We start from the raw sequence: 26,979 nt of genomic DNA on the forward strand, positions 1-26,979 counted from the left end.
GTAATCAGCGACTAGGCGAGCAGCGTCGAACGGAGGCGGAGCAGCCAAGTCGGTGGTTACCTACTCCCCATACTCCTCCTCCTACTGCTCCGCGTGGTGTTGTGGAGCATACCAGGAAGGACGGGCCATGTCGAGGTCGGGCAGGGAAGGGAGGTGCGGAGAGTGGGAAGTGGGGCTTTGTGGGGCTGCCTTTGCTATTCAAGTACAGTATGTTGCATGCAAACAAGGAAGTGCAAAAATTTCACGCTTTGCAAAGAAAACACAAGACGCAAACTGAGGTGGTGATGCGGAGGGCTTGCGGAAAGGTAACAGAGGGGGCTTTGAAGTGTGGGACACACTCGAGTGTCCGCTGGGAAGTGGATTTTAAGTGTTTGACAGGCAGACAGACGGACAGACCGACATGTTCCGCACTCCTCAACTGCGCCCCCTGGGACTCCTGCGCTGTGAGCACAAAACCTCCTTGGCAACTTTGACTTATGCAATGGAAAGTGGCTGAGGCCGAAATCAATGTGAAGTCTTACCACGAACTGAGTTTTAGGGGGCCGTTGGCCGTTGCAACCTCAGACAACGGAATTATGGGAGTCCGAATATTCCTTCACATGGAGTTTGGAGTATACCCTCCACGAGGATCAGTGTTTGGGCATTGCCTCTGCCAATGTGAACCCTTCCAAATGAAAGCAAATTTTGAAATAACACCCACGACAGTTCATTTGTGTATAAGAGCTTTGAAAAAGTGATTTTTGTAGCTTTCCAGGGTGATCACAATTCGTTAAAACTCCACCTTACCTCACCGATTTCCACATTTTCCTGTTTAGCTATTTTTGTTGCGCTTTGGTTTTTCTCACGAACTGCACTCGTGATGCGATGCGAACTGAATCGGTTTTTGGGGTCGGATCGGTTATTTTTTGTCGGTTCGGTGTCTGTTCGGGCGCCATTGACTCGTTGACCGAGCGACTCACATTGTAGCACCGTTGCATTCTGCGAGCGAAACCGAAAGTTCAATAAACTTTCACGTAATCGCAGTGATACTTTTGGGTGGTTTTATGATCGCAACAGATATCTGGGATGGCTTGTGCTACGGACTCGGATTATTTTTGTCCCTTTCGCGGGCAAAGAAAGTGAATGGTGGAAAAGGGCAAGTACCGTAGAGAAAGAAAGGAGGAAAGACCGAAATGAAATGGAATGAAAAGAAATTACATAAAGGTAACAACGAACTGTTTGCGCATGAACAAATCCCCCAGCAACAACGACAACATCCACATGGAATGCCAATCAACGAAACAAAAGCAACAACGCGCTGTTAGAAGCAACGAAAGCGACAAGGAGCGAGCGAGATGGGGCGATCGCTCAGTGAACTTGCATTATGCTGCGTTCTGCTTAGCTGCTCTATGGCCATCTCTCTCAGTTGGCTTTCACAGCGCGATTCCCGTTCGTTTTGATGGCTCCACTTTTCTCGCTCCCTCTTGTTCTCCCCATCACCATCACCTCATGTTCATCCCCTCCCTCTCTTGCTCTCTCTTTCACGCTTCTGTGGCTGAAAAATTGGGTCAGCCATTGAACCCGTTGCGTTGACGCCGACTGCGCAGTCGTTCTGCCACGACTTTTCTGTTTTTTTTGCTTTTGCTTGTGCTTCTGCTTCTGTTTCGGCTTCTGCTTCTTCTGCTTCCCCACATTTTCTTCCTCTTCTTTCACGCTTCTCGTAACATAGCGGCGATCAGCCTCCCAAAAAACAGCTGCGATCTCTCTATCGCACTCTCTCTTCATCCCCCCTCCCCACACCGTCAAAAAAAAAAAAAAAAAAAAACAAAAAACTTAAGGTTATGGTCAACTCGTAATGACCGTCAGATTTTGACCCCTGTCCGAAAAGCCGAAAAAGAAAAGAGTGAAAAGTAATGCGACGAACAAAATAAGCCAAAGCAAACCGAACGAAATTTCACTTTCACATCAATTACATACGCTGAAACTCTGGCGGCTGAAAGGTTTTAGTTGTACTGTACTGTACTTACGAAAACGAAATGAATACGCGTCACTCACTCACCATAATATCACCAAAAAGGGATTTCCTGGTTTATGGGCTCACTCTACTTTTGATCGATGTAAAATGTATCAACGCTGCGGTTCTTGCAGTCTACCTACCCATCTATGAATTTCTTTCAACGGCTGCACCTTTGAAATTGTATCTTTGTAACTGTCCTATTTTGGCTCAAAACTATTTTCGTTTCGGGGCATCGAACAATTGTCTTTAACGATGATCGTTAACTCATTGCCGCGAATCAGCGAATCGATTGTATGCGCTGTTTCTCTCGAGATGCCACGAATTGGTGGAAAGATCTTCAACTTCCACTTGGAATCGCGTTTCAACCAACTACGTTCGGCGGTGTCAACGAACGTTTAATGGCCCAACAACAACTCTTCGACTCTTCGCCCTTTTTGCAACAACAACGCCAACATCAAGTTTACCCAAAACTGGTAGACAACCAAAATGTCAATGAAAGAGACGGACGGCAGATAACGAGGCAGAGAGTGAGGGAGAGAGGAATGAGGGTGGCAGCCATGCTCAGCATACTCTGTATGGCTCGTCTTAAACTCACTTAAAAAGAAACCCCCTTGGCGGCAATAAAAAGCAGCTTTAATATGTGGCAAAATTGATTGGTAATTGTTTTAATCAAATCCATGGCTTCGCCCCAATCCGTTTCAGCTTATCGGCTTTTAAGTAGAGTATTCAAGTGCCTAGTCACCCTAGGCTGGCGTTATGACAGCTTACCTCCAAGTCATCACCACCCCCCCTACAAACTGTGCTGCCGCCTCACCAATTCCTCCACCAAACACCACCCACCCACCTTTGGCACCACCTCCAAGCTGGCGACGACGAGATACGAAAACCGGTTGCAGTTACAGTTCAAACATCGCTGGCATCGTCTCTTCTTTTCGGGGGTCAAGCCCAATCTTACACACACTCACACTCACACGCGAGACGACTTGCCACACCTTGAGCAGCCCCCCCCCCCCTTTCTCCTGCCCAACATCCCATTGGTATCTCTGTTTCTGTCGCCCTCTGGCGCTTTCTCCCTTTCTCTTTCTGGCCCCCCTTTCGTCATTCTGACGCCCTTTATTTGTTTCTTATTTTTTCGGGTAGCTTAATTTCCGTGCGTTGTTGTTTCTCCAGAAAATAAACTTGAACTTGCCCGTTCACTTTTACCCAAAAAAAGAAAAAAAAAAACACACACACCACTTGGAGAGTGTGTGCGTGTGTGTCACTGACACCCCCCCCACCGTCCATTGGCTTGCAGATGCCCCAGCTTGATTACTAAACGGATGGGATGAGTCTCGTCTTTGTTGTTTCTGATTTTTCGGGGCCCCATTATGGCCGTTGATCATGAAAATTTTCAATTCAAGTTTAGGTGAAATTTAATGCGTCACCGCCAGAGCGGAAGATCGTTGCGAGGAAAGTTTTCGATTCTGTTGCTTGATGTGCGATGTTCGGTTTGCTTGTAGCATCGACAGTTCGTAACTTGAGATTCTCGACTGTTGATTTTCATTTTGCTTGCTTTAAGTTACAATATTGTAGAAATTAAGCCAAAGAGCCTTATGAATGCTTTACAGTCCCATCATTTTCCATTTTTAATCTCTGCTCTGCCAAACAAAATCCGATCCTTTAAAGCATGGAATCTTACATCTCATATTAGATATTGTGGGGCGGAGTGTGTTGCTCTATTGACTTGCCACCACCTGCAGTCTGTTCATAACTCATTTGGCAGTATGTTCCCTTTCTTTGCAAGATGAAAGTGAAGTTGTGCTTTGGCGTTTATTAGTGTTCTTGCCCGAATGTGCGGAAGCAATATATTCGGCAGTGAATAAACAACACGTTGGAATTGCTTTCTGCTCTGACCCACTGAAATTATGAAGCAACTTGCCAGTGTTGTATCTGCATGTTGCGTTGCCAGCCGCCTCTAGCCCCAGAGTTACCACCCACATATGGTAAGCATTAGCCATCGCCTCCTCCTATTTGCGCACACATGCTCAAATGCTTTATAGAGTTGCCACCACATGGTGTCTGCATATTTCGCATTTGTAGCAATTTATTCGGTTTCTGTTTGCTTATTGCGGCACTGCTTCACTTCACCACACTTCACTTCCCGGTGCCCCCTTCTCTCCGCTTTCATCACCCCTCCTTGATGTATGTACATATAGCCAGCGAAAGTTTACTGGGACTATGACCGCTTAGAATGTCTACACAAATACACCCACGTCCGCACAAACACAGACATGTGGGCACATACATACACACACATGTGTGTGTACATGAACCAGAGTCTGGAACTTGAAAGCACTATTTTTCGTTCCCCCCATCCAGCATTTGGATGCCCCACAGAAGTGTCTGCCAGTTGAATGGCAGTGGCAGTTGCGTTGCACCACCGCGTCGCCCACCAACCCACCAGCCCACCCACTGCCCCAACCCCTGGCATGTGAGTGTGTGTGTGTGTGTGTGTGCTTATCTCAGAGTCGTTGCCTTGAATGTAGGGCAGTAGTCGGCACTCGACAGTTGCAGTTGCTGCAGTTGTTGCCAGTTCCCAGTTGCCAGTGTTGTAGTTGTCGACGGAGGGCAATGCAACGCAATGCAATGCAACATAGGCCCCAGACTCACACACACACACACATTCACTCACAGAGGGGAAAACAAATACTTGTAAACACGCACCCCCACCCCTAGGCGTATCAAAAATTCATGATACGCTGCCCTTAATGATACCCTTCAGTTGCACAACTGGCAATTACAATACAATGCAAAGCCAATAGTTTTCTTCAATGAAATTTGAAGGAATACTTCATCACGGCAGAATTATGAAAACATTCATCCTTTAATGATCAAGTCCTCGTCCAAGAAGTATTATGAGCATAGTAAAGATGATATTGCGAGACATCCGGCGTCCAGCTTAAGACGTACTATTCTAGGGTATCATAGGTCTGTTAGCCTTAGCTCAATAACTTCCCCTTGAATAGAAAGAGCTGCATATATGGAACCCGATAGTGGGACAAGGGAATGGGAGCGACTAGTAACTATGTAAGTGGTTAATGGGAAAGGGAGTTCGAGATTAGATTGAAGTGCAATGGCGTGATGTTCCCAATGTGTGAGCACTCTGTAAAATATTAGGGGGTAATCTCAAAGCATAATATATCATAATTTTTTTGAAAAGAGGTCTCATTTTGATTAAACGATCAAGAGTTAACTATTTGGTCACAGTCCGACGTTTTCAGCTAGAGGGTGCGATGCAGTCGTTCTGGTTAGCTACTCTCTTGTTTTCTATGGTTCTTTGATATGCACTTCTCCAAGGAACTTGACATCAAGGCTTACATTAAAAGTGATTTATTAAGTTTTCTATATTTCTCAGTATATTACTAAGCTGCTAAGAGGCTTATATTTTCCAACGAATTTTAGGTCCTTTGCCATTTTAAGTTCGCTTCTTCCTTCATAGTTTTTTATCCGCATGAAAGGAGTTCCTCCTAATGTGCTATTCCTATTCCCCTGTCTATATAGTATATCTTCCTGTTCTCTGCTCGCTTGGGCTGAGGTTAAAAATACAAAATTAATGGAGAAAGAAAAGCACTTCGAACTGCATCGAGCCACATAAATAACAAGAAGAGCCAAAACTATTTTCAGACGGGGAAAAGCGGAAAATCGGAGGAAATGGCCGACGAAGTAGCCGCAAGACGGTGGTGGGGGGTGGATGCGAGGATGGGTGGAGTGGAGGGGAGCGCATGAAAATAAAGTCATCGCCGTCTGTGTAAATAAGGCGCAAGAATTGGGTTAAAAGTTTATAGAGCAATGCGGTGATTTGTCGCTATCGCTATCTCTATCGCCAGTCCTATAGCACCCTCTGTCCGTCTCTTTCTGCTCTTTTTGCTCTTCCGAAGAATTTTGTGTGTGTGTGCGTGTGTGTGTCATGTCAGTTGAAGTGGTTACATGGTCGAAGGCTGCGCCAGTTTCTAATGGCCGAGACAAGTCAACGTGCTTCACCTGGGCCTCCACCTGACACCCACGACCGGCGCTTAACCCGCGTCGCCGAGCAGTAGGGGCTGAGTTGGAGCCACCAGGCCATTTACCCCATTCCCCGCCAGCAAAGGGGCTCAACTAACAAAAAAGAACAGGCAAACAGAAAGAATGCGGCATTGCTTTACGCAAACAGGCCAAAGAAAAGGGAAGAAAGCCTGACTAGCACCTGGCAGGAGTTGCAGGAAGACGGAAGGCGGAAGAAGAATCACCCCGGGTGGGCAAACTGAGCCAGGCTAGAAAGAACACACACATTCATATGTATTTGTAGAGGGTTTGGATTAGGTAAATCTCGTCGGGAATGTTGGCATATAAGAAAATTTAAGGAGAGCATGTAGAGTCGGATGCAGAAAGCGGAGGAGCCCAAGGATCACACCAGTAGACCAGGGTTACCACCCAACCATCCGGCCGAAAAGTCATTTCCACACATGGGAAACCCAGGGACTGTCCGTGTGCCTGAAAAGCGAGGAAAGGCCCGAAAAGGCGCATCAATAGAAAATGCAAGTGGGGAGGCATGGATGAGAATTGAAAAAAACGGAGAGCGGGCGGCAGGGCGAAGGGAAGTGGAGTGTGGAGCCAATAGCAAAGCAATAAAAAGCAACAACAGCTGAGGGAAATAATAACAACGTGCAAATGAAAAGCTGAACGAGGAAAAAGAATGGCCGAAGGGGGGGAGGGGGGTAGAGCGGCAGATGAAGAGAGGAGCACGGCAAGAGAGCGGCGGGAGAGAGAGAGAGAGAGAGCGCGCTCAGCAGTGGGTCAAAGACCTGTAGGAGGTCGTTTCATCCGTTGCAGTGGCAATAGGCAACGTACAATACCATGGCAAAAGCCCCATGTGCTTGCTGTTCTTGTTGTTGTTGTGGTCGGTTTTTGTTGTTGCTGTTGTTCCTGCATTTGTTGCGATGGCGGCAGATAGCGCACACTCACACACACACAATCATACAGCTCTATTGAATAACCCAGCGACGTCAGCGGAGCAGCGGTGCATCGCAGAGCTTTTACAGTTTGTCACTCTCCGCTCTCTAACGCTCTATCGCTCTCTCGTTCTCTCGCTCTCCTAATGCACGAGTCACGAGCGCCGCACGAAGTTTAGCCGAACCAAAAACGAAATCAAGAGTGAAATGCACTTCTAGAAAAGTGGTGGGTTGGCTGGTGGGAGGGGTGGTGATGGGTATGGTATGATATAACTGCAAAAAGCACGTAAACATGCATTTCAATACAGCCGTCCATCTCTTTCGCTCTCGTTGCAGACATGCCAGGCGGAGGAAGGACAAAGTTCAGCAGGATCACACTACACAGGTGAGTTGATGAAGGACCTTTTCCTTGCAGTGCGAGTAATTGTTATTCGATATTTCGGCAATTGCTTAGTTTCTTTCATATCCTATCGATTTGAATACCCACCATCTTAGTTTTCTTTTCCCCAACTCTAAGTTTAAATACTTTTTCCCAAATATATATATATATAGAATAGGCTCTAAAATATCGGTCAATATAAGTAAGCATTTAGTGCGCCGAAAACAAAACACATTGAATTGGTCTTTAAACTGAAATTTGTTCCTTTTCCCTTGCATTTTGTGAGCAACACTGCCAACACTGCGTATGCTTAATATGGTTAAGAACAACCTATTTGCAAAGTGATACTGTCACTACTCCTCTTGATAGCTCAGTGAAAAAAAACTCTTTGAAGGGTAATAGCTTTTCGACAAAAACTATAAGATTATGTATAGCTGTACTCTTCACAGAAAGTCCAGGAAGTGTAAGCAGATTCTGCCTGCCCACAACTGATCAACCCAGCCTGTCAGTGCCGTGCGTTTTTCTTCATTTCGTTTCGTTTCGTTTTCCTTTTATTTTTTGTCGGCATATCATTTTCCTTTCGCGTCGAATGTTTTATGTGCCACAAAGCTGCCGCAAAACTTTTCCGCTTTTCACGTTCAACGACGACGATCGCCGTCACCCAATGCCCCTGCCTGCCTCCCCCCTACGCCCCCTGCCGTCCAACGGCAGCAAGCCCATGATATCTTGTCGTCGATGTTGTTTTCCTTGTTTTCCCGCCGTCCGTCGTTTTTCCACAGCTCGTTTTCTTGCCTGACTCCATTTGCGCAACACATTTTGCGGTGCGGCAAGGGGATGGGGGGGGGGGCCTCCACAGGGAGGGGGTGCATCATATGATTTGCAATTTCCATTGCATTGCTGCATGGGCTGGTTGCGTAACCCAAAAGTTAATGCCACATAATCATGGCTGAAGTTGCAACAAACGCTGGCCGCAATGGGAAATGGGGAAATTGTTGCTGGGATTAGCGTGGGGAAGGGAACGGGGATCGGACTAACGACTAACACGCCATCTTGCCGATCGTCGGTTGCAGTTTTTTTTTTTTAATTTTTTTTTCAGCTGCATTGAATGCATCGTTTTTCCTGCCACTTTCTCTCTGTTCGCGGCGATGAAGTAATCGAGTGCCCCAGCAGCGACGCCGCTCCCTCCTGCGATTTCAGTTGCACTTAGCCGTTGCCTGTTTTTCATTTTGCCGGTGACTTAATTTTTGTTTTGCATTGCTTTCCATGGAAAACGGGTTTCGCATTTTCCTCCCTGCCATGCCAAATGTTAATGACGCTCGTTGTCTGGTGCAGTTTTTCCCTGCTTTCTGCATTTCCACCGCAGATCGCCAGCGACTCTTGGCAAAGCCAAGCTTGGCCTACAAGGTGATTACGTGGCAGGCAGCAGCTGTCCGGGCTAACGATTCGGGCTAAATGATAATAATTGTCGGGACTCTGAAAGCCCTAGACCTCTGGTGGACAGTGGGCAATCGCTTGGTGAATTGGGGCGGCCCATGGAGGGTCACAGGATGCGAGAACTTTTACATTGATACACATTTTCAGCGATAAAAATGTAAAAGATCTAAGCCAATTGGGACTCGTACTTTAACTGCAAAATGAATTAAGGAAACGAATTCGGGTTTGTTCTAAACAACACTTATTAAACGCAATTAACCTTAAATTATTTAATTAACCAGTGGCTAAACATGGCTAAAACACAAATTACTAAATTGCTGATAAAACGAGCTGATTGGAAATCATTCATCGGTTAGTCTGTCTTAAAAAATGAGTGTATATCTCAAATAACCTTAAGACAAGATTAAGAACTGGTCTCAAAGTACTTATTTGTGGCAAAAGCACAAATGAGATCAATGCTTTGTGATAAATGGTTAAATAACGATTATGGGACGGATGGTTAGGGTAATATCTCATTATTTGGCCAATTGGCGCGATCGAGGAAATGCGAAAGTGCGACTGCAGCGAGCGATCTTCGGTTCATGGCATCAATTTAAATATCTATCTATCTGTGTGAGTGTGGTGGTGCCCCTCATTTTTACCCCCACTTGCGGCGGGGAGGTGAGGAAAAGCTTGTTGTGGCGCTTCCTGCTTCGCTGGCTTGCAACCGTTCGAATTCATTCGATCGCCATGCAACAGTTGCACTCCTGCTTGTCCGCCGTTTTTTTTTTCCCCCCCGATTCCACCCCCGCCCGCTCTTCGGCTGGCTTGGCTTGTAACGGTAACATTGCCTGCTAACACCATTTTCCTTTTGCCGCTGTTACGTGAGGAAAAACGAAAGTAAGACTCGCAATTTGCCGTTGCCGCGAACGATGACGATGACTTTGGTGCAGCGATGCAATGTGCAATGTGCATTTGCTTGTGCTTGTGCTTGTGCTTTTGCTTTGCCAACTGCAGTTGGCATTGTTAGTTTTCATTTTCACATTATACTCTTGCCAGGCAGCGCAAAAAGCGAGTCCCACTCGATCAATTGTTGACTTGGTCATGGTTCGGAAATGGTTTTGTGTGAATTGCTCAGCGAATGATTATGTGGCATGTGGCATGTGCTATATAAGATAGCTAAACTATCATAAAATACACAAATAAATATACATATGTAGTGATCCCATAAGGCATTCACATGCTTTCAACTATTCTAGTGGCAACTTTAAGTGGCATTCATTCTTAGGGTATTTGGCGCTTCGGCCTCAACACGCCACTCGTTTTTTCCCCGCAAGAGTTTCCTTCCATTTTCTTTTGGTTTTCCATTTTCATTACGCCGTCCGATCGAATCAGTGAATGGGAAAAACGGGATTTTCCAGCCAAAAGCAAGCAAAAAACTGGAATGTGGCACAAACACTGGCCCAGTCGGTGGGCGCTGGGTGGCACGGGGGCCGGTGGCGGGGTTGCTGTGGGGTGTGTTGCACCTCGCTCTGTTCGTGGAGGTAAAGATCGCCTCCGTTTCTGCGTCTCCGCTCCTCGGCGCACCAGTTGGCTTGGGTTAGGCGATTGTTATGTCATACAAGGAAGCGACTGATGGCCAACAATGGTGCGGCCAGGAGCGGCGGCGGCTGGCGGGGATTGGACATTGGGAAATTGCTGCAGCAGCTGGAGTTTGGGACTTGAGACTGAGCTCGTGCAACTGGCACACGGAAAAAGTGGTGTCAACCAATTTGAGAATATAGAAATATATAAGAGCAGTTCATTCCCAAAAAAAATGTAAAAAAAAAACCCATTGATGTTAATTGATAATGTTATGCATATTGTACACGAAATACGAACTAATGCATTATTTCTCTGAGTGCACTTCCTCCCCGCTCAGCTTCGCCTACCGCCGGTGCAGCATAAACTTCGTGATGTTTTCCCATTTTCATTTCATTTTCGTTGCGCTGGCTTCGTTTTTCTAGGTTTCCTGCTGCTCTTAGCGTTAGTGGGTAAATGTTACATAATCTCTGCTGGCTCCCAAACAGCCAAATAAAAAAGAAGGCGGGGGAAAAGCGAGTTTGCCCCCCTGAAAGTCAATGAACCTTGATGGAGGTGAAACGAGTCAGAAATCGAGATACTCTGATATTCAATTCAATATTCCGATTTTAGCGCGGGGTGGAGGGGGGGGGTAGGAGTTTCCAGGAGTGTAACTCCGCTGATTTTTTGGAGGTTGGGCCCGGGCCTTTGTATTTGCGGGATCAGTGCGATACAGGCCAGTACAGGGTAACCCCAGTGCCTGTGCCCGTGCCCGTTCCCGTGCCCCGCACCCTTCCTCCGTTTCCGGATAATGGGCAAAAAGCAATTAAAATGTCAAAAGCGTGCACAAAAGGAGAAAGTGAGAAAAAAGTGCAAAAAAGTGGTGTGTGCTGAGTGTAAGTTTTATTATTTTTGCTGTTTGCATTTTAACAATTACATTTTTAAAATGCGAGACAGCCCAGCTGAGCGGTGAATAAAACTGAAGTTATACACACAAAGTGACCATGGCAATGGGCAAAAAAAAAAAAACAGTTGCCTGGTCTTTTTGCCAGTTAAGTAGGGATTTAATTTGATTTGATTCGATTCCTTTCCGCCTCTCAAGCTAACTAACATGGCCAATAATGAGCGCGCTCATCATGACGTTTCATCGTTGAATACATCATGATGGGCGCAGTCTTGACACCCGGCCAATGTGTAATAGCAGGCAAAGTAATAGGTAAGTAATAGGTAAAAAAAAATACACAACAGCAGCAACAACAGCAACAATGGCAAGTACGCCAGAGCAACAATAATCATAATAAACATTTGAGCAACTTTCACTTGGCGCTTGAATTCAACGCACGACAAATTCAAACGACAACGATCAAAGCCCATTGTTTGTGCATGTGTGGGTGAGTGTGTCCATGTATTCGCGCCACACACACGCACACACACACTATACACCCACACAAAAGAGTCGAGAAAGAGACGAAAGCGCGAAAATGCGAAAGACTCTAAAATTCGCCCATGCAAACTATCAAAACGGCGATGAATCGAAAACGAATGCAAACCGATTTGATTCACAGAATTGGCGAAGTGCATGTAGACTCATACGATTCACAGATGGATTCCTATTTGATTCGCTTATATATTGTTGATTTCCAGCAAAAACAGTCCTTAAAAATGACTGGTTTTGGATTGCGTTAGACTGGGAAAGTCGATGATGCCTTCCTTCCAGATATCTGCCAACTGATGGGGAGTTGGTAAAAGTGGCTTCGATCACGACTCCCATCTTCGCCCACTCGGAAACGGAGTTTAGAGGCTGGATATTCGTTAATCCGCGCCAGCCTCCTCTTCGGATGGTGGATGGTGGATGATGGATGGTGGACCGGTCCCTAACAGACTTCCTTTCACCTGGAGACTGGCAACTGGGAATGGGCGGCTGGAGTCGCTACTTCCGCTTGGGCAGGTATCCGCCTCGAAAATTGAGAGGGCGTTTCGAATGGGATATGTCGTTTCCTTGGGATTTCCAGAGGGGTGGACCCGTCAATGCCAGTGACACACTTACGCTAACGCCGTAATCACATGTGCAGGCTTTTGGCATATGGCACACAATGTATGTGAGCACAAACACACACACACACTCGCACTTGGCCAGGACTCGACTCGGCTGGGCTGTCATGTGCAGCAGGCATTGTCGGAGCGTATCGATGTCCTTGGCGGTGCGTTGAACCTTTGCTTACGTGTTGCCTTGGAACGGCCTGCACAAGTGGGCGGCCTGTGGGTGGAGTGCCGTGGCGTGGCGTTCTGCGCGGCACCTGCGCAGTGGCAAGTTGAGCCGAAAAGTTGGACAACGCTTGAGTCGTTGCGGCAGGTCAGTTGGCAGCGAGCTTTTCCTGACCTGACCTACCCCATTCTCAATTCGCTTGTGCAGGCGCTGCAAAGTCGCGTCGTTCTGCCAGCCAAAAAGCCATACCCCCCACCCCAAAAAAAAAAAACACCCATCAGCCAGCCCCTTGCACCTTGCCTTGCTCTTCGAATGCTGCTGCATCTGCAGCTGCGTGTAAAAGTGTTTGTGTGTTTGTTTTGCGCCCAAGTGCAAGTTCAATCTATAAATTTGAACGGATTCTGCTTTCGACCCCGACCCTGCCCTCCGCCCAACAAACTGCGGCTGCTGCTGCTGCCACTGCTGTTGCTGTTGCAGCAGCCTCCCCTTTTCGCCACCCCGCCCCTGCAGTGGCGTGTCCTTGCCAAACTGTAAAGTTCATGCCACGCAGGAAGGAGTAAACATCCAGCATATACATACATACCTACACACATATGTACATCCGAACACATAGCTTATGTTTCATTGCCTTTCCACATACATAATATTGTATGTTCGGAATCAAATTATTTGCGATTAAAGGGTCTGTATAATGAATCTGGCCACTTTATTTTGGCTGTATGGTTTTAGTTGTGCTACGTTTCACAAAGTTTCATTCGATTTATGTCTCGTTGCATTAGCCCAATTAGGCTTTAATTACTGCAACGAAATGTAATCCAAATCTAATTATGGAACTAGATAATTTAAACATGGCTTTTCTCTTCGCTGACCTTTAAGTTGGCACTATCCCCCGCCTTAACCTATCCCCCAACTCGAAGGCCAAAGTATAGCACCCGTAAATAGGAACGAGATCAAGATCAAGATTCGTCGTAGAATCAGGTTGTAACTGAAATGCGGGGCTTTGTCTGGCTGGGCAGTTGGCTAGGTCTAGGCCATAGTTGCATAGTTGCAAGCGTACAACCAAGCCCAAAGAGCCATAATTGCAGCCACGATCGGTACACTGCGAAAAAATGGTGCGTTTTCGAAATCGAGAATACTGTAATAAATGGTCACACTAGTGTTAGCCGAACTGGCATTTTCCCCTGTTGCGACACTGGGCCTGTTTTGTTTCTCTGCATCCAGAGACTTACCTTTCGCCAGCCAACGTTCTTGGCTACTTTTGTCTACCTGTCTGGCTGTCTGGCATTCCCGCCGTAAATATCAGTTTCCCACTCGTTGCCGCCTCTCCGGTTCGAAGTTAAGTTCAATGTTGAAATTAGCATAAACTACCGTTAATTGTATTAGCATTAGTCTGGCCTGGCCTGGCCTGGCCGGAATCGCCTCCCCCGTCTCGCTCGATCGTTGGCGATAGTCTCTATCTCTATCTTTGGTCTTTATATCCATCTCCATCTCTATTTCTATCTCTATCTCTCTCTCCGATGCGATGCGATCCAATGGCCGGCTGTTCTCGGCAGTCGATTGCACTTTTGTTTTTATGGCGCATTCTTGGCGCATATGTCACGGCGTCGGCGACAGCAGTTATCCTTGAGCAGCAGCAAAGCAGCGACATTGCATCGCGCATACGCTCCGTTGGCCGTCGTTTCCACATGCTCACCACAAACACCAAAATAGCAGTAGCGTTTCCACACTCGCAGTCGCAATGGATCGAAGTGTATTATACATTTCGTTCCAACCAATTGAAATCGTAGGAATTCGCGGCAGGAAAGCAGATACTATGGTTCCACCATTTTCATGTAAATCAAATCTCCTCTCTAAACTATCGATCGGTGATCATAAAATATGGTTATGGGTCCCCTGCTTGTTGTTGTCGCTGCGAGTAGTTCCGTTATGCGCAGTTTATGATATAAATAACAACGCAGATCTGACTATGTCTATATAATATGGTATATGCTATATATTAAATATATAATATGACAGTCAGAACCAGGTGAGATATGTATGTGTACCTACGCCCATGAAGAGATTATTCCAGCGTTGAAGACCTGGGGAAAATGCACTCCAAGCCCAGGATCATAATGGAACTGTAGTAACTGTTGATAACTTGATAAGAATAAAAAAACCAACGGACTTACTACTTCGAAGTTGTACAGCCCCTTCGATTTAGAAAGACTCTCGTGTACAATTATGGTTAATATTAGCGAGCTGTAGATTGCGGACTGAGGAGGGAAGAACGCGTGGAGATAGCTACGCAAATACACGTCAAAAAGTTTGACCCAGATTCCGAGCACGCTGTCTGTGTGTTGGTTGGTACTTATTTGTCTATAAGTATATATTTTTTCTGTTATTTCCCTCTATCGCCGAACAGCACGGCTGTGTGGGGCATATGCACAGCACAGACTCACCGCCGATCGGGAATATCCGCCATCAATATGAGCCACCAGAAGTCAATTGTCCATCTGTGCGGGATACTGCGGCATTCGAGACGATGAATTTCGGATTGTAGTTTGGCGAATGCAGGGGATTTGGAAGGCGAAGAAAAATGTGACAGCTTAGAAGTATATATCCCGCAGATTTGGATCGAAGATACTTTTTGTGTAGGGAATTCACAATTCGGCTGGCTCCGCCTTTCTTTCTTGTTTTCTTCTTTCTCTGTTGACGTTTTATGCTGGGTGCGAGGAAGCAACAAACACACACACACAGAACAGCAAACGAAGAAATAATTTTTTGTTTAAACATTGCTAGCTTTTTTTTCTTTCGAGGGAATAGAACTCAAAAACCGATGACTGACGATAAGATAAAGCCAAAAGAACTACGAATTTCATGAAGGGGGGGGGGGGGGGGTGTTGCGTAGCGGGAAAAGTGGCAACAACTTTTTCCCTCTATTTCAAAACGCTGGCGACCTACTTGTTGGATGTGCGGGCGTCGATCAAGGGGTGGTGTGCGGTGTTCGTGGTGCGGGGTGCGGGGGCGGTACCACAGCCGTGTGCTGCTTTCGTTTGTGTTGTTTTTGTGCTTCGCTTATTGTTAGAAAAAGCAGAAACAACAACATAAACCGAAAAAAAACGATTGTAAACAAAAATAAACCTTCAACTTGATACGCGTCCAGGGATGTGTTGAAGGTGTCGCCCGACAAAAAGATAGTGCAGCTTGTGGGCGGTGGGTGGTTGGTGGTGGGGGTGTCAAGCTGGGCGGTGCGTTTTCTTCTTTGAAGGGGGGCGGGGGGGGGTGTTTGGACTTTTGTTTAATGCGTCTGTGTGTGCTGAGCAACAGAAGGCGAGGCTAGCGTGCACAGAAACTGGCGCAGGCCTTAAAATCTTTCAATGCCTCATACCTGTACGCAATTAGGGGATCGCTTGTGGTGCGGGCGGGGGTGGTTAGGTGGGGGGGGTGAGGTAGCCGATATAGGTCACCAGCTGAACATAAATAGAGCTGGCCAAAAGCATGACGAACGCTACCAGAGTCTCCCAGGCGAAAGATCGATGGGTTTTGGCTCGATGCGGAAAAATGTGGCATAAGGGCGACGATTGGGTTTTATTGGTTTTCGAAAGAATCGGAAGAATTTCCAAAATAGATAATCACCAAACGGCTGTGGCCCATTAATACATACTCAAATCTAAATGAAATTCTATTGATAAATTTGATTCAAGCAAAGCATTCGCGTTCGAACTTTCATGGCTGAACTAATAGGCTAGAATAGGTTTCTCGCAAATACAACTTTCTGGATATGGGCCCAGATTCTTAAATCCATCTCAATGGAGAAGAATTTGGAATGTGGAGCAGATGAACTCATCCAGCCCACACAAGTTTTCAAGTTCTTGGCCCAGCGCCCGCCGCCCATCAAATCTGCGGCGTGAAGGGTGGAAAGGGGAAGGGGGTACTGGGGCGGGACATGGCGGCTGTCAGGAAAGCCAGTGCGGGGGAGTGGAAAATCATCGATGCTCTGTCAAATTGCGACCGTCTCGAATTGATCCCTGGCCAACTGCAGTGTTTGTTGCGCCGCCTGTCACTTACTGTCAAAATTGACCTAAAAAGAAAGAACGAACGAGCGAACGAAAGAACGAGCAAATGAATACCGAAGGAGGAGCATAAGAAAATCTAAAACGAAATGAGAATTTGAGAAGCGGTGGGCGCGAAGGGGCACTGGGGGCGGGGCAATTTGATACACCCCACACCGCAGTGCAGTGCCTTTGAGGAAATCCGAGATAATGGATATCGCTATATGTCTGTGTTCCATATGCGACTATAGAACACTTCACATGACCGACAAACGCTCACCCAGTTTGCCGAAAGACAATATATAGAATATCTGCATTATGCAAGACTAGCGGACCCCAAAGAAAGGGAATTCGAAACTAGAGCAATATACCGAACATATCTCTAGATATACTCGAGCATGTGTATGGACAGTGCGTTTCGAACTGTCTGCACTTCGATTAGGGTTTGGGTTAGGGTTACGGTTGGGATTAGGTGGAACTGGAGTCGAGAGCTCTACAAAATTCCTAAAAAATAATATTGTATAATTCTGCATTAAAGTATAACATCTTTCGTCTTCTCTCTAATTGCAGTTCATAGAGGGAATGACGCAGGCATTTCTTTTGCAGCGTTGGACTTTCGTTTTATAAGGTAAGTGGACTTGGGCAAAACCGCCTGATTTCTGGGACGCATAGATGGCTTAGATTTATGGCCGAAATCGAGCTAGTTCGACGATGGCATCGCTGTTCGTATCCATACGGCCCCGCCGCCAACAGGTGAATTCGATGTCTTGTTTCAGTCGCTTCCCTGCCCTGCGCGCCAAATGTTTAACTAGAGATATATATGTTCGCATACATGTGGAATATACATATGCGGTCTGACCCAGAAACATTATGCGAGTAAAACAGAAGCAAACAAACAACAGCAGCGAAAATATTGTCAGCATTTTGCACTTTTCCAGACACACTTCGCCCGCTAGCCCCCTCTCTGTCTATGGCAGTGCAGCCCTCTCTTTCTATCTGCCCCACGCGGGGTTGGCTTTTCATGAACTCGGTGTTCACTTGACATTCGTTGCCACACTATATGTTTGCCCAATTGAATCCGAACAAACTATTGCCATTTGTTCAGCGCTTTGATGGGCGAATGCACGCATATGTACATACATATGCAACCAGAAACATATAATTCGAGTGGAATAAGAATAAATGCATTGTAGCATTCTATTTCTCGAAGGAAACAATATGAAAACGAAAAACCAAACAATTAATATTCAGATGGGAAAAGTACAATGGCATGAAAAGTAAAGAACGCGCACAGGTAAATAATAAAGTGCCATTAACTTTGCCCTCAATAGTTCGTTTTTCGTTTTTCACTTCACAAAAAGAAGCAAACTACAAACTACAAACTACAAACTTAGCTGGCCAAGTCCTCGTCTCCCCTCTCTTTCACTCCTTCACTCCGTCGCTCTTTCACTCGCTCTCTCGTTCCATCTCGCTCGTCTGTTGCAATGGTGGCGTATACGTAATCTCATAGTTTGCTTCGCGCCTCCGTTGTTGTTGTTGCTGTTATTATTATTTTTATAATATTTGTTCTTGCTGTTGTTCAGCTTGCAGTCGGGTTTATATGCAAATGGCGTTCAAGGATTTTTGTGTGAAAGTTGTTGAACCTGATGACTAGCAATTAGAATATAACACTGGCTCTATATAGGCGCACACTTGCAGATGCAGTCAGCGGCAGTTGGAGCTGCCATTTATGGCATAATGCATCGATGGGAACACACAAGGAAGTCAAAAGTCTTCGTCTCAAAATGGATTTTTTTGCCAATATTCTTATCCCAACTCAGCAGGCCAAGCCAGTGGGACTGTAATTAAGTCCGAAATTAATCTGTGGACTCGCCTCTGCTGGCCCAATTCAATCAATATTAAGCCCTAAGCTGCACATGAAATGCCCTGCTAATAGGCAAAGGAAGCCAGGACTTGGTTGGGCCATAAATTTGAAAGTCTGCATTCCCGGAGCAGCTTCTCGTTCATTCTACCACCTCAGGTTTGGTCCCTGGTATCCATCCGGATATGCCTGGCAAACGGTTCCAGTCTTAGTTACACACGACATGCTTCTGGTATCCATGACGACGCTAACAATGTGCCACTGCCTCACCTGGTGCCTCACCTGGTGCCTCACCTGGTGCCTCACCTGGTGCCTCAACTCTGGGCCTGGACTTGAACAATTGGCCAGAGTCGATTCCTGTTAATAAGCTGCAACGAAAGTGCACGCAATTCACGAATGCCAAACAAATAAACAAACGAGCGTGCGAGCGAGCGAGCAGAGCGCTCAGTGTGTATATAAGCTATATGCATTTCCAATATCAGCCAAGGATATTCGGCTGCTCTAAGTCCACATGACCTTCTAAAGTTGGTTGACTCTAGATGCCGTGCAGGCGCGTCTGCAAAGGGGGTGTGCTTTTCGAGGGTGCGAAAGAGGGTGGGAGAATGTGCATCTCCTGCTCGCAGAGTAGGGTGTTCTATATTCGTTGAGACGTATTTACCAGGTAAGGGGAAAAATATAAATATCTTGCTCTTAATCAGGATCTATTTATCGTCTATCTGTATGTCCGTTTGTCTGTATGTCCGTATGTCCGCTTCTCCGTCCGTATGAACGTAAGTGAAAACACGTTAATGGCAGAGCAGCGGGTATCAGATAGTCGAGTCAATCGACTTCCTTCTTCTTGTTTTTGATTAAGCAACTGCGAACTGCAAAATTTGTGCAGTGCAAATTTCAGGGGTGGGGGGGGGGGGTGGTGTGTGTGCTGCTCTAAAGAGCCTACGGACCATGATGCAAGCGATTCAGATTCAGAAGCACAGAGAGCAGCAGCACTCAGTGGAGCAGCGAGAGATAGAGAGAGAGAGAGGGAGAGCAAAGCTCTGAGCCATGTGCACTTGATGCACAAGTGTTAGATGCCATTCGTGGGCCAAGAGCAGCAAGCTGCCGCAGCAGCCACACTAGGAAAAACCGCTGCAACATTGGCCCCAACTGCCGTACTAGCAGCCACATCAGGCGGACAATGAATCCGGCACCGCAGGATCGAATAATACCCAGCTTCCAGGGTGCTCAGAATATTTTCAAGCCACATGCCACATGCCACCTGCTCAATGGTCTCCAATGTTTTTCCGAGTGTGACTGTGAACCGTAAGCTTTCAAAGGCAGCCAGGAAAACCCACATTGCAATCTGTATGTTGCCGATGTTGCCGCTGCGCTGCTGCACAGCTCGCGGGCTCTTGTTTTCGATTTCTGCTGCTGTTTCGGTTTCGGTTTCTGTTTCTGTTTCTGTTTCGATTAGTATGTTAGTTGGGTTTCTCGAGCAGTGTCTCTCGCTTAAGCTCTCGCTCTGTTCTCGGTTCTCAACGCTGAGTGCTGAGTGCTGAGTGCTCAACTCTCTGGGCCTGTAGGTCTGCTTGACAATTTCGCTACGCGGCTGTTTTGGTGGCTGCCAGTTGCACATTTCCGTTATATCCGTCAGCCAGCAGTAGCAGTCGCAGCCAAAGCGCACACACTGCGTATGAGTAATATTCGCTCAGCGAAATCAAACTATCAAGAAACAAAAAAACAGCAAAAAATGGCCAATTAATCACGAGACTCCGCACGAGACAAAAAAAAAATGCAATAATCAAAGAAAAGTTAAAGCCGAAAACTTGAACAACAAACAAATGAAGTCCCCCAAAAAAATAAAGTAATTTGTGGAGAGGGGGGCAAGTGCAGCGCTGCCAACGCCGACGGCGACGCGGCAGCAGTTCGGGCTTTGTTTTGGCTTCAGTTTTGGCCCAGCAGCTTCGACTTCAGTTCGATTCGTGATTCGTGACTCGTGGTTCGTGGTTCGTGGTCCGCAGCTCTTAAGGCGCGCAAAGAAAATCTCGAGCAACCTGCAGGACAGTATATGCATCTACATTTTTTTTTTCAAGTGAGTTCTAGACTTGAGTGCTTGCATACTATGTGGCAGCCACTGGCGCCCGCACTGGCCCACTGAAAAGGAAAGAGTGCGAAACCAGGCCGAAATAAAAGTTTGCGAGCAAACAACAGCAGCCCCCAAGACGTCAGGCAAACGACAACAACAACAACAACCAGCTATGCCTGGCCCGGCTTTGTGGTCCGGTGAGTGTTTATTTTTTTTTTTTTTTTTTTAGCCAGAAAGCCACGCCAATCTCACTCAAGTCGGGCTTGCAGATGGCGTTGGCTATGGCTATGGAGAGCAGCTCGCTCGCTCGCTCGCTCTCCTGCACGATCACGGGCACGAGAGTCGCTCTGCAGCTGCAAGTTGCACTTCCGCATGCCATCTCTCTTGCGCCCGCGATCCGTGGCTCCAGAACGCAGCGGTAACAACAATAAACTTTCACTTTAGCAGAGCGCACGGGGGCAGGCAGAGAGAGGGGGGGGCGTAAGCTGTTGGCCAAAGGCTTCCTGGCATTGCAACTTGCAGCAGCAGCAGCAGCAGCAATTGCAATCAGGTCTTAACACATTTGCCGCCACCGCCGCCGCCACTGCTGCTGCTGCTGCTGGGCTGTTCATTATAAAGTCGTAAGCCATTTGCGTTGTGTGAGTGCGAAGCGAAATGTCAGTGAGCAATAAGGAAATGAAATGTGCGCCAAACAATTATTGCACGTTGTTGCTTGTTGCTGTTGCCACTGCTGCTGCTGTTGCTGCTGCGGCTGGCAGCAGTTGAAATCGAAAGTGCTTTCAGACAATGGTCAACGAACGTATGGAAAGGGCATTAGAGAAATGCTGAATGCCAGTGTGGGTGCAATGCAAAGGCAGACGGAGTAAAGAGTGAATAGTGGACAGGGAGTAGTGAATAGCGAATAGCGAATAGCGAATAGCGAATAAATAAGTAATGCGAAACATGAGCCACAATTGCTTTTGGCCATGTCGAAATTCATGACATTGCTTCTGCTGCTCGAAGTTAAGCTGTCTGCCCGCCATTTCGCCGCAAAATTGATATTGTCCGTTTGTCCATATATGTATGTCCGTTTATCGATGGGATGCCCCCACCAATGAACTTGTCCGCTGGCTCACTAATCCTTTGTCCATCTATCTAAGCCCTGTCATCCTGGGCCGTTTGTCTCCTTTCCTTTTCTGCGCCAATTGATCCACATTGCTGCCACTATTACTGCTCATGTTGCTGCTGTTGCTTTGCCTTTCCTCAGCGCGCCGCCGTGCTTTTCGCTCTCGACGTTGCGCAATCGCTTGTCATTGTCCATTGTTGGGTTGCCGTTGCCGTTGCCGTTTGCTCTAGTTCGAATTAACTTTTACCTTTCCACAGACGGCTTCAGCCCCCCACCCCGCGCCGATCGCAGAACTCCATTGCCACGGTGGTATTGCAAGATTTTGCGGGGTGGAGAGAGCCTCAGAAAGCAGGAAGCAACAATCTATGCTGCAACTGCAGCACGGCAGCTCGCTCTCTTTTGGCGGCAGGAAAAGCTTTTGCCGAGCACCCCTCTCTGGACTCGTGCCCCAAACGCTTCTCTTCCTCGCCACCACCCCCCTCCGGGTGGAAAGTGCATTGGCACAGTTTCGCTCGAAAGGCGGCAAGGAGAAGGGTGGTGGGCGCCTCTACTCACGAAAGGCGAGTTAGCATGAGAGTTGGAGCTTTTCGGGGCAGCTAGGAAAGCTCCTCCCCAATGGCAGTGCCCCTGCCTCCAGGGTGCCCCACCCCCTGGAAAGCCAGCCCCTAAGCTTGCCGGTCAACGTCCACACCAACTCCACGTACACCCACACACTTGCAGCGAATGCAACTTGTGCTGCTGTTGTTGCGAGTCAATTCTAATTTGAATGCAGTGCTTAGATAGGGGAGCAAGGGAGATGGCGCTAGAAGGGCACACAAGCAATGGGAGAGAGTGAAGTTTAGTTGCAGCTAGAATGCAGTTGCAGTTGCAATTGCAATTGCAATGAACCCTAGTGGGAGTGTGTGGCCGGCGACGGGGGGATGGGTGGTGTTGCTGGGTAGGTGTGTAGGTGGAAAGGTGGAAAGGGGAGACTGCCAGAGTGCGATAGAAATGGGAGAAAAGGGAGAGAGAGAGGGAGAGAGAGAGGTGGACAAAAAACGAGCCTAGTGCCTCTGCTGGCGTCTGCGGCGCTGCCAAAGCATAACTATGACGTCGCCGCTGCCTGGTGAGCGTGTGCCTGTGTGTGTGTGTGTGTTTGCCCATGTGTCTGTGTCTGTGAGAGAGTGAGTGTGCTTTCGGTGTTTTTTGTTCGTTTTGTCTATTGGTTTTCATTTTCGTTTGCTGCCGACGTCGACGCTTCTAATGCTCGATCGCGATAGACGGAGAGAGGGAGAGAGAGAGAGATGGAGAGTGCGAGCGAGCGGTGGAGCCAGTGGGGCGGGGGGCGGTGTCGGTCGGAGGGGGAGTCGACGCCTGCGCCGACTGCGACGCCGGCAGCGGCATAGGCAGAGGCAGCAGCAGCGTTTCGTGGCTGCTGCTTTCTTTCGCTCGCTTACTCCTTTCATTTCACTTTATTTCGTTCGCATGCACGCACGTTGGCCGCGGAGCAACATCTCCAGCAAACAGAAATCGAAACCTAAACAGAAACAGAAACAGAAGCAAAAAATAAAACATAAAAAAAAAACAAAAAAAAATAAAAAACAAAACGAAACTACAAATACAAATAACAAAAAACAAATAACACGGCAGCAGCCGTCGCTGAGACGCGAAACTTGGCTCGAACTTTAGTTTAGTTTTTCTCAGTTTCAGTGGCCAGTGGCTAAAGTGCGGCGATATCGGGCGAAACGGTTAACGGCTCACGGCTCATGGCTAACGGTTGACAGCCAGCGGTTCATCACGCGCCAAATCCTTTTTTTTCAAGTTTGTCAATGTTTTTAGTGGTACTAAAGAAAACACATCATTATATGTAAACTATAGGCAAGAATCTAAAGCCAAGAGTGGTATGTGCCCTTAGTTTTGACCCAAGACCTACAAGTCCCTAGAAGACCCCTGACAGCCAGAACCACCCACCCACACACCACGCATAAACACACGCACACACACAAACACACTCATTCGCCACCCACCCACACAGTCTCATATCTCAGTCTCAGTCTCAGTTTCAATCTCAGTTCCAATCTCAGTTCCAATCCAATCTCAATCTCATTTCGAGGATCAAAAACGGAGCAGCAACATCAATCGATTCATTATGTTTACATATTTTTTTCGAGTGATTTAAGTTTTGGCAATGGACGCAGACTTCTTCTCCATCTAATCGAACCGAGTGACTTCGCATCATGCTGTAGAAGAAGAAGTTGACTAACAAATGGTTGTTGTGATCGAAAGTGTCTTTTGAGATGTGTTTAAAACTCGGTGTTTGCCCAGCCAAAATGGCCCAGCATCGTTCGCTTGTCCGTCTCTACCTGCCCACCTAGAAGAGCTGCCCAGATGAATGCCCAGCAGCCGCTGATCCTGGAGCCTGGATCCAAGGCCAGCAGTGTTGTTGCGGCAGCTGCCGAGCTAGAGGCAGCAACAACCACGGCAGCGCTGGCCACGTCCTCCGCCACGGAGGCTTCTGCAGCGGACAGCTATCCTGCCGTACAGCAGAACGGCGGCCACGAGGAGCAGCGGCTCAATGGCAACCACGGATGTCGCCGCGAGCAGCCGGATGATCGGACGGACCAGCCGGAGCAGTTGGATCAGCAGGATGAGCCCGAGCCAGTCAAGGACGTGGCCAACAAGCTGACCATTATCAAGACGCCGTTGAACAAGACTCTGCTGAAGAAGTGCAACAGCAACGGGAGCCTGCAGATGCCGCACGCCAACAATGGCAGCAGCATCAACATCAATAATCGCAACAACACAAACAACACCAACAACAACAATAGCAACAATAACAACAATGCGGCCAGCAACGACGTCTGCGATTCCGGTTTGCAAAGCGGAAATAGCAATGAACAAGAACCATTTGCCAACAACGATCGCCATCACCACATCTACCACCACCACCACCATCACTATCATCATCACCATGGCGGCGATAAGAGCGAGGCGAGCGGCGACGTTGCATCCTCGTCCTCCGCGGACCCCAACTCGCAGGTCAAGGACGAGCCCACAGCGCAGGATAGCCAGGACAATCAAGCGGCCGGAGCTGCAGAGGCTGGAGGAGCTACTGCGGTTGCAGCCACGTGCAGCCCCAGCAAGTGCAACAAGTGCAACTCGCACAATAACAACAGCAACTGCAACAATAACAATAATACCATCAGCAACAACAACAATAATACAAGCAGTAATACCAATACGAACAGCAACAGCAACAACAATGCCAACAACAATAATAATAATAACAATAATAACCATTACAACAACTACAATAACTATTATAAGAAAAAGTCTCGTATGCCGCCCATTTGCCGTTAGTATTGCATCCATCTATATACTCTAAACCCCGTAAATCATGCCTAATCATAAATGCGTAAGACACCACCCACCCACGAGCCACCGCCCAGCCACCCCTACCCCTGGCTTACCCACCCAAATTCAACCACCCCCCCTTCCCACCACCACGGCACACACACACACACACACACACACATTACTTACGCTCTCTTCCCTCTTACCAACAAGAATTGCAGTCATCGAAAAGCAACCCCACCCCAGTGCACTAAACTGGAGCAACCAACAATTGGCCAAGAAAACAAACAAGAACAGAACTCACCCAGAACCACCCAACCACCAACCACCAACCACCACCCACCAAAAACCAAAAACCACCCACTGGAATGCGTACTGCCACTGCCACTCTGCTCTGCAGCTCAATGGGCAGCGGGCAGGGACGAACGCAGTCTAGATGCTTCCCGAACGAGTCACAATAATACCAAAAATCCAAACAAACACAAGTACAAAATCCAAATTCAATGAAAAATCAAGAACCCCACATGCAAACTCAAAAAACACACACAAAAGCAAATGCAAACTGAAAAGTAAAATCGGCAAGAAAAGAAAACCCCCAACAATAAAAACAACAACAACAACAACGATCGGCAAGCAAGAGAATTTTTTGTTTTTATCCAAATTTGAACAATCGGCAAAGACAAGAAAAAACGAAATTATGACATCCATAGGTAAATTTGTGACTATATCCCAAACCCAAATCAAAAACACTAACACATTAGACACATTAGAAACTTAGAAGAAGCCGCCCCCGCCACACACACAAACACACACACACACACTGACCGACCCACCTGCAGTTAGAAAGTTGAAGTTGGAGTGACAGTTTCAGGAACCCAAATTCTCCTTTCGACCACTGCCTCTTCCCCTTCTCGATTGCACTGCGATTGTCTAATGATCCAACAAGATACTAATCAATATCAAACAACATAGATGGGGCTATCAATTTGCTCCTTGATTCAATTTTTCCTTCTATACTCTTACTATATTATTATAATTATAAAAACATTTACTATGACTTATTCGAAACCTCAAGATTATTCAAGTTTAGTACTCTAGATAAGCAGTGCATCTTTTACCACACAATTCTGGAAAAGTTCATCCGATCACATTAGTTGTGAATTGTGTTCGGCTGGCTGGCTGGCTAATCATGATTTAATAATCAACTTATCAACTTATTCGTTTGGAGTGGAGTTAAAATTAGACGGGAGGGCTATCTATATCTATAGTTTCCAGTGAGTTCGGTTCGCTTGAATGCAGTTTTGTCTGCCGCTGATCTGGGAACAGGTATCCATCCATCCACATACACCTCAATATATCTGCGTGCTAGGCGCGTATCTGGACGTATCTGAAGTATGTATACAGTTCGTGTAGAAGTCGGCTCCACTCACACACGTACCAACGCTCACACACACACGCACGCACACACTGTGCAGAGGGGCGAAAAGATATAGACCCAGAGAGGCACGCATGGTTTTATTGTTTAGAATAATCTTGCGCTTGATAATGAAAATAGGTCAAATTTTAAAAATACACACACAAACGACATTGTCGTCGGTGCGGCCGACTGCCCTGCCGACTGTCCGACGAGAGAACTTTTGCCGCCCGAAGCTACATAGTTTATCTCTCGGCGCCAGTGTGTGCGTGTGCGTGTGCGTGTGTGCGTGAGCGTTGGCGTGTGAGTGCGTAAAGAGATCGCCATTGGATAGATAGTGAAAGGGGGAGTTCGAACGGGAGTGGGAGTGGGAGTGGGAGTGAGAATGATCGGCGTACTTTGGGCACGGGGGAATCGGAAGAGGGGGAATTGGAAGCGCCGTTGCTGACCGAATCGGCCAGACAGAGACGGAGCTAGCGAGAGGGAGTGAAAGGGGGCGCGAGCGAGGGAGATATCGAAAGTTGGAACTACACAGGTGCACCGTGGCAAATCCTTTTACCAAAGTCACAACTCGGCATAGAGTTTTTTAATTTGCACTCTTGCCTATTGGCTTACAAAAATTCCACTTAATCGTAATATCAGAGTACTT

At 47.2% G+C, this 26,979-nt stretch overlaps 1 protein-coding gene across 9 annotated transcripts in view; it reads left to right on the top strand.

The window, feature by feature from the left end:
- Positions 1 to 26,979, top strand: part of Hr4 (Hormone receptor 4) — a 66,017-nt gene that overhangs the window by 27,333 nt on the left and 11,705 nt on the right. For 3 of the 9 annotated variants that reach the window (NM_001272231.1, NM_001272232.1, NM_001038734.2), the window contains exons 5-6: positions 7,300 to 7,348; positions 17,126 to 17,183. Coding sequence is in view for 6 of the 9 variants with exons in the window: in NM_001272227.1 (NP_001259156.1) it covers positions 7,300 to 7,348; positions 17,126 to 17,183; positions 23,938 to 24,917 (1,087 nt within the window). In the remaining 3 variants the exon portion in view is untranslated. Of the gene's footprint in view, positions 1 to 7,299; positions 7,349 to 17,125; positions 17,184 to 20,485; positions 20,676 to 23,027; positions 24,918 to 25,129; positions 25,627 to 26,979 lie in introns of those variants that run through there. The other 6 variants (NM_001272234.1, NM_001272233.2, NM_001272230.1 and 3 more) reach the window with 6 other exon arrangements.

This window comes from Drosophila melanogaster, chromosome X (genome assembly GCF_000001215.4).
Source record: "Drosophila melanogaster chromosome X".
Lineage (NCBI taxonomy): Eukaryota > Metazoa > Arthropoda > Insecta > Diptera > Drosophilidae > Drosophila > Drosophila melanogaster.